The 8,601-nt window shown below is 35.9% G+C and overlaps 1 protein-coding gene across 1 annotated transcript; it reads right to left on the bottom strand.

Annotated features, from left to right (window-relative positions):
• LOC145768486 (charged multivesicular body protein 1b-like) lies at nt 1-6,401 on the bottom strand. The gene is made up of 6 exons (XM_082579989.1): nt 6,263-6,401; nt 4,754-4,875; nt 4,175-4,297; nt 3,685-3,753; nt 1,271-1,422; nt 1-884 (listed from the first exon to the last, which is right to left on the bottom strand). Exons 1-6 carry the CDS (start codon nt 6,276-6,278, stop codon nt 770-772), a joined length of 597 nt encoding a protein of 198 aa, XP_082436115.1. The 5' UTR covers nt 6,279-6,401; the 3' UTR covers nt 1-769.
• Nucleotides 6,402-8,601: the final 2,200 nt, after the last annotated feature.

Genomic DNA, 8,601 nt, shown 5'->3' with positions numbered 1-8,601 from the left:
AAGTGTAAGGAAAAGTTTTATTACAATGTTTCCTAATCCAACAACAGTCAAGAAAAAACACCAGGAGCAAAATCTGACTACCGTTATAGATAATGCGATGTTTTGTAAACAGCCACTAACTAGTTTAGACAACAATAACGGACGTCACAGCTACAAAACAGCTGTCGATATCACCTAAAACCTGTCTTGATGTTCAAACAGAAAATAAGCAATATTCAATATCTTTAGTAAACCTATACATAATGCACTAAATTAAAAAAAAAACATCTTGACATACAGCCAGCTATGCACATCATGTGCGAAAAAATACATGTCTCTTTGCAGCTGTGCATGGTTTGGAGTTATGAAACTTAATTGAGGAAATGTTCCAGTTCGAACTGAAGCAGATATCGCAATGCTTGAACCACAGACTCAAGCTTAGTCACCGGGGTTGGCAATGCAAAATTTTTGCTGGTGCTTAAGTGCGCAGTCAGACAGACGCTTGCAAAAGCACTGAAAATAGAAATAATAAAATAAACTAAACAGTAAACAGCGTTACGAAAAGTTAATGAAAATGAGACAACAAGTCAGTTGCAATGTTGGCAACACTGCCAACATGCTTGAATAATTCATCGATTGTAACAATCTGCAATACTGCACGGGCATCAAGGTTCAAAAAATTAAAAGCTTCGGTGAAACGCCAACCGCAACAACTGATCGAAAGCATCGAGCCACAACGGATCAAATCAATACACAAAATAGGAAAGATCAAAGCTCCGGTTAGCCCTTGTCACGTTTCACGCAGCCTTGCCAAACGTTGAGAAAGTTCATCTTGTTCCGTGGACGCTGCACTAGTTGCAATGGACTGAGATGAAGCACCGGGTATCTCCAGATTCATGGTCAATCTGTGCATTGAAATGTTATTGGTAATGAATTTGCTTTCCAAGGCGTTTGAAGTTCATTTAATGTTTTTTAATGTTCAATTGCAATTGAAAATGTTAATACAAAGACATAAAACGTTTCTGGAAAGAAAATGTATTTGCGTTATAAGATAAGAAGGGAACAAAAAATAATCAAGTTTATAATTTAGATGAACTTGTTTTTAACCTACAAGCAACAAAATTTAAAATAATTTTGCATTTTTTTTCAATTATTTTACAGAAAATAGCAAAGTGGTTAACTAGCCAATAGACTATAACAAAATCTTGAATCAATAAGCTCATATGAAAACTTAACCTGTATTTGTATATGCTAAATGGCTTTTATGCGATAAAGCAAGTCAGATACTCACCCAGCTTCGTCAGCAGTCTTCTGCATTAATTGCTTTACTTCATCTTCAGGTGCGAATTGCTGCGTGGTTCCACTCATAGCGTTTTCCATGTATTGCGATTGAATGTCCAAATTTTCAAACTGTTTCTCAAATCGATCCATCATCTGGGATATCTAGGAACACCAATTTTAACATTTTCATCTGATAAATTGGGAAGTTTAGCTGAAATTCCATCAAAATATATACCTCACATATTTATTATATATATTATCCAGTCCTCGAAAGTAGCGGCGGCACACGGCAATTGCCGTGGTAAATGCCGCCGCAAACGTCATAATGGCCATTCTGCTACGGCAATAAAAATGCCGTCGCAAAATGAGCATTTAATTCCGACAAAAATTGTTCAAAATTTCTTTCTGTTTGATTTACTCGCAGCGGGAGTTTAATCAGCAGAAACATCGCACCAAGACCTCACCTCGGACTATTTTACTTGCTGTGAATACTCAGTCTTCAAAATTAGCATATTTTTACTTCGCAAAAACGTTGACGAGGCTAAACGGCAAAAGTTGAAATTGCCTCGGCAATTGCTGTGAACGTTTATTACGAAAAAATTGTTTCAAAACATGTAAAACGAGAAGAGAAAAAAAATAATCGAATAGCCTAGCACGACCGCACTGTTTGATTTGTTGTGATGTAATAATACCAAAAGTAACGATAAAGCGATCAACGCGATACGCACGCTGCTACGGTGATTCACGTTATAACTCATTGGGGGGAAAGTAAGTTAATTTTGGGTTGATTCAACGTTCGAGTCAGCACAAATCGATTTAATTTTCCCGCGAGTTATATCGCGTAACAACAATGCTCAATAAGAAATTTACTATGCTGTTTGTTCACATTAGAGCTTCGGTAGAGAGTTTGTCTTGTTGAACCATAGGCATACGAAGCCGAGCAACGTGATCAAGTTTAACATCTTCAAGTTTATTACATTTACATAAACATAAAACTACGCAACAAATTAAGTATCGAACGTTTTCGACATCACAAGATGTCCTCTTCAGGAATAATATACATACAAATTAACTTCAGACGTAGTTAATATTTTTTCAGATGTAGTTAATTTGTATATATGTATATTATTCCTGAAGAGGACATCTTGTGATGTCGAAAACGTTCGATACTTAATTTGTTGCGTTGTTCACATTAATTTAACATCTAGCGACGTTAAATTATCATGAAATAACGTTAATTGCTCAATCAGGTACCGATAACAAATCAATAGCTCCCTGCGAGAAGATTGCCTCGATTTACGTATACAGTACACTGTACACTAACATAATTTCGGCACAATTAGGATACTGCGAGCAACACAAAGTCTGTTGGATAAAGAACTAGTCAGAATCGGAATCATCGGAGGATGAGGTTGTCGCGTCGTCACTGGAATACTTAAAGACGCAAAACTGCCCGTTCATGAACGCGCGATGCCATATGATCGGAAGCATTACTTTTCTTTACTGCCGAAGAACCATTTATCCAATTTTGTACCACTTTTTATGTTCGCAACGATACCGGTCAAAAATAAGCATTCGATGAAACAATAAGTTTCGCGTAACAATTAAGCCAGCATTTATAAGGTTGCAAACTTTTTACAGCTCACAAGAGCATTGTCAGCGCTTAAAATAGCTTGCGTGATGCCCTGGGCTACCGCCGTGTGACACACGATGAAGAAGAAGCGCATAAAATTTCGTTTGATTAAAGCATACAGCAATTGCCACCGTAATCCAAGGTTTGTTGATTTGGCGACGGCACTGTTTTTGCCGTCGTAGATGGAAGCTAATTTCGAGGGCTGATTATAGGTCCTTATCCTATTTGAATAAGGACCTTCTGATTATCCTCCTTTTAGGATAAAACAGGCGTAGAGGTTTTAGAGAGTAGTAACTATATTTAAAGTAATTCGCTCTGCTTGGCTTTTTGCTTGGCATTGAGCACTTTTTGTAGTATTAATAGTATTTACTGTTTTATATCATAGTCATAGATTTTTCCGCTTGCACACGTGATTCACAATTGCACCGTATAATTACTAAAGTTGCAGGATGTGGTCCAATAACATTTTTAACAATGACGAAAGTTACTTCAATTTTAAGGTAACAGAGAAAATACTCATTCTTTCATTAAATAGCGAGCAACGTAAGGTGGATATTTGATACAAAGGCATTTTGCAATATATTGTTATCACCACATGAGCTGTAGCACTTCGATCTTTTTTCCCATATCTTTGCTCATTTTGCTAGGTTTTCGTGTTTATTTTAATTTTTTCACTATCCACCTTATGATTGCTGGACATAACTCTGAACAGTGTTACTTATTCCTGTCTAAATCTCCGAAGTGACACACTGACCAGACTCTAGAACGGATTAATCAGTAAACATACAGACCTTTTCCAAGTTCATAGAACGCATTGTGGCTTCCATGTTCTTTGTCACGCTTGACATGTTCTTAGTAACCTGTAACAGATGCATTGCATGAGCAAACATGGTTATTGGTTAAATCACACCCAAATAATCAAATGGCTTTCAAATTTCATTATTCAATCTTGCTTTCGTGATGGGCCGGAGCCCAATTGGGTAAAAGGTATTTGTTAACAATAAGAGCTCAAAATATTCTAAATTTATATTTGAAAAACTGTAGCACCAATTAAATTATTGAATATGTTTTATTAAACATCGTCATCAACCATTAGTTGGTTTGATATTTAATTAAATTTAGTTAAATTTAATTTGATTCAGCTAGTGGTACTAGTGGTACTTAATTACTTAAACATAGCCTAATAGTTAATACATAAACCATGTGTTGAAGAGCATACATTTGAAGCAAGCTACAAACTGATATGATTTCAGAAACCAATATTTCCATCATCAAGCTCACATTTTTCATTTGAATGGCGGTTTGAACTCTTGATGTTATAGCATCAACCCGGGCACTCATGCGTAGAAAGTTCAGTGCTTGATTTTTTTGACGAATTGCATTTTCTGCATGAATCTTAGCACCCTGGAACAAATTGAACTTTCAAGAAAAGCATATATCTAGAAAACTTGGAAAACATGCACCGACCTGTAAGTTGCATAAATAACTACCATAATTTGTGGTAGGGTACAAGAACAATATGCCATAAGTATCATCAACACTGTGTATGTAATTATCCTTATAGTTTTATTTTTTTATGCGATGGAAAGAACAAGATGGGGAACAGGATTGAAGGCAATCGCTGCATAAGAAAGAATCACCCACTCCAATCTCCCACTAGTGGGGACAAAATGGAATTCAGATGACGACGATTAGTTTAATCAATTAAAATAGTATTCTGTCACTGAAATTTAAAGTATAACGTAATATTTTTGTATGAAATGGATCAAATTTTATGGTTCACAAATGTAGATAACGGAATGTAAAAAGAAACAATCAGCATTGATCAGTCCATCTCATAAAATGGAGGACAATATTTACCTCCATATTGTTCTTTTGGATTGCACTTTTCAGCTTTCCTTTCTGAAGTTTCTCTTCTTTTTCACATCTTTTACTCTCTCGCAACAAGCTCTTTGTGGCCATTTTCAGTTCAAACATGCATGCTGTAAAACGAACAAGTATGATACCATACCCGTACGACATTTAATACGTATATAAACAGTAATGCAGTGGTTCCCAATCAGATAGCCACGGTATTCATGGGTGCCACAAAATGTTCTTATTTTCTGTCAAACATCATTGAATCGTAGCATCGGCTGTATAGTCAAGTAGTGAGAGCCATAGTATGATGTTAAAAAGGGTGCCAGTTTGCCATTGCTTAAGAACATTGGCTTCCTTGCCTTCCCGTCCATTTAATTTAAATCTTCAAACACCGGGCATAAACAGTACTGTAGGGTACTACAACAGTGTGCAGTATGGGATTAACTGCAGTATTGGCAGGGTTGCCATATCATCTTTATTTCTATGATTTGTCCTTATATTGAAGGACAATGTCTTAGAAGAATTTCTTGTCCTTATTTCTAAGAAATGTCCTTATTTTTGACTTGAGTAGGCCTATTCATTTTGTCTTTTTTCAACAATTACAAATCTTCTATCTTTTTTGGAATATATTAGTAAGTGGTTCGATTTGAAAAGCATCAACTGAACCCGGCTAAAAGATCAATTAAATACAAAACGTTAAGGGGTTGGCGAAGCAAATTGGTCCACCAATGGCAGTAAAGAATGAGTTGTTCGATGAGGTCTCGGTTGTTAATGTTTTGCTCAGGAAGATTTCAGATGATATCATATGTTTTGTGGACGAAGATCTTTACTGGAGACAACTCTTCTCTGTTGCCCTACAAGCTGGTTAGCATCATCTTCTCCCTTCCGGTCAGTAATGTGTTTTTGGAGAGAGTGTTCTCTCTTGTTTGGACTCAGTGGACCAATGAAAACAACAGACTTAGTGTATAGTCACAAATCCTTGCTAAAAGTAAAGGCAAACCTAAACCTGAGCTATCGTGAGATGCACTAAGTATTTTCTACAATCAAGGAGTTGCTGAAACAGATTGTTTCTGGCAAAAAATATGGCATATGGTATGTCATGGCTCATAAGCTATAACTGCAAAGATATGTTCAAAAACGTTTGTTTCGTACAAAAATTTAATTTTTTCGGTTGTTCTTACTTTAGGGTCCATGTCAATGGCAACCCTGAATATAGGTTAAACAACTAGCCCACATAATCAAGTAGTGAAACCGTCTGATTCATAAAGAAGATTGTCAGCTTGGTACACATCAAGTGCGCATGGTCATTGGTCATGTTTAGAAATTGTATGGCACAAAATTGGCTTCATTATTGCCCTGTCTACTTGATTCAAACCTTTATAGTCATGCATAAGCTTAAATTTGAATAAAAAACAGAAGTTGATTGTGGGATTTATTACATCATAAGGTTGATTGTGGGATCACTAAAAAAATTTATAGAGAAATAGTAGGCCAAAAAAGTTTACTTACATTCCATATTTGGCATCTTGATTTTTTTTCAGAAGTTACTGACGATTAAAAAACCTTTCTGGACACTATGCAATGTTTACTTAGCTAAAGTCAAGTTACTGTAAACTGTTGTAGATATAGCCTGCAATGTTTTATATCTAAAAATATCACCAGTTGTTGATACAATTCCAGATAAGCACTAAGCAGGTTTACAAAAAGGAAAAACATGTCAGTTCCCTTGAGGCTTGAGCAACACAGATAAACCAATACAGGCTACCATATATCCTACTACCGTAGCTGTTGAGCTATCCACACATTGGCAATTTGAACAATTAAACCAAACAGACCACTTAGAAACTTTTAGCTTATGACAACCTAGCCTACCTTTAAGCGTACATACTAGGTACCGCACCATATGTGACTAATAGTAATAAAAGGTTTCTGCAGACTCTGAACCTCAGTTCTGGCTTCTCGGTGTTATGGGAATTGCTAATCATAAGTAATTGTAGGATCCATGCGAGAGGATTCAACCAAACGTATAATAATCAATAAAAAATCAACCAGGTTTGGTAACTACAAAATTTATTGGTAGAGCTTTCGCCGCCGTCAAGGCGGCTTCATCAGTACTCTATAAAAGCACAAATAAAAAGCATTAAAAAAAAGAATATGTAAAAAATTATAAAGTACAAGGTGTAACAATTCAAAAGGTAACGCTTGAACTATAAATAAATAATAATTTAAATTAAATGTAAACAAAGTTTAGGTTTGGCCTTTTGAATTGTTACCTTGTACTTTATAATTTTTTACATATTCTTTTTTTAATGCTTTTTATTTGTGCTTTTATAGAGTACTGATGAAGCCGCCTTTACGGCGGCGAAAGCTCTACCAATAAATTTTTGTAGTTACCAAACCTGGTTGATTTTTTATTGATTATATGTAACTAAGTCAGCAATTCTTGTCCTTTTCTGACGCTAGCTTTTGATCTGACTGCTGCAGTGTATGTTGTTTTGTGATAATAACAATCTTAAGATTTTATTTATTGTTGGGATTGTCGGCGCTACTGTACACTCTATAACGTCAACAGTAGGGTGGAGCTTATTTTTTGATTTTTGAAATATGTTTTTCTTACCCTCTCAAATTGTTCCTTTATATGAAATAACAATTGAGAAAAAAAATCAGTGCAATTGAACAATATTTAGAGGTAGCTTAATGAGGGATGACATAGAGACTTGGTTATCGGCTTAAAACATTTGCAATTGCCAACTTTATAGGCTTAGTTTTTATGTTAGTTGCAAAAAACTGTATTTTGAGCCAATTTGCGGCCAATTTTCAATTTTACGACAGATTAAATTCAATTTTTGATGATTTTATAAGGAAACAGTCAATAAAATAACAATTTACATTTGTTAGTGTATGATATAATATATTTTGTTTTGAAAGTGGGTTACTGGTATATTATTGGTGAATGTGCTTTTGTTCGAAATGGATCGAAGAAAGAAGATCTGGCTCCTTGATGATAATGCTGATACGCCATTACGCCTGGTCCATTCCTCGGGTCAAAACCTACAACTGTAAAAGATGTACTTCGCAAATTTAAGGGGACTCCAAGCTGATTCTAACGTTCTCCAACCTGATTCTAACGAAACATCTTCACTCAGAGATGCCTACAAACAAACAGCAGAACAAGTTATTGAATGGTGAGCGAGGACTCATATTGCTACGAAAACATTGAAGAACGTTATTTCAATGATTGAGAAGCTAAACAATAATTGGAAGACGCTTTATTTTGAAAGGAAGAAGATTACTATACAGCAGCAAACAAAGAGATACTTTTCTGGAAGAATTCAATAAAACATTTTGGGTAGTGAGTCCTGATTATGAGAAGCTACTTGAAAACAGTACTGATCCCAGAAAAGTAGAAGATAAACAGTTTCTCGAGAACATGAAGACAACCTGTGACAGAAGGCTGCCAAGATAATGAATATCAACGGAGACTGACGAGGAAAGCCGAAAGGGAACTAGCTACAACAGCGAAACAGTGTGGACCATCTCACAGTCGTGCTGAGATTATCGAACCGAATGACCCCAATCCAGTAGAGACTGAACCAGAATATCGAAATGATGATGATGAATACAATCCCATTCCAACGAGATCGCGAGAACCTCAAGTTGGTAAGTCTTCACCATTCTCTCCAGGTGTTTGTGTAGTAGCAGACAAGCACAAGATCTAGTTGAGAGGTTTGACTGAGCTTTTTGAAGTTGCTCACAAGGACAAAGGTGGGGATCTAGATGAAATAACTCTTTCTGCAGCTACATCAAAACGAAGGAGAGCTAAAATTAGAACCGAAGCTGGGACGAAA

This window comes from Aplidium turbinatum, chromosome 4, assembly GCF_918807975.1.
Source record: "Aplidium turbinatum chromosome 4, kaAplTurb1.1, whole genome shotgun sequence".
NCBI lineage: Eukaryota > Metazoa > Chordata > Ascidiacea > Aplousobranchia > Polyclinidae > Aplidium > Aplidium turbinatum.
The sequence above is the reverse complement of the archived record's forward strand: the minus strand, read 5'-3'. Positions and strand labels throughout refer to the sequence as shown.

Bases quoted from the DNA above. Each gene is read 5' to 3' on its own strand.
- LOC145768486 (XM_082579989.1), bottom strand. The intron at 4,298-4,753 runs GTAAATATTGTC...AATTTGTTCCAG, and splicing joins TCCAAAAGAACAATATGGAG to GGTGCTAAGATTCATGCAGA. The intron at 3,754-4,174 runs GTGAGCTTGATG...CATCTGTTACAG, and splicing joins CCGCCATTCAAATGAAAAAT to GTTACTAAGAACATGTCAAG.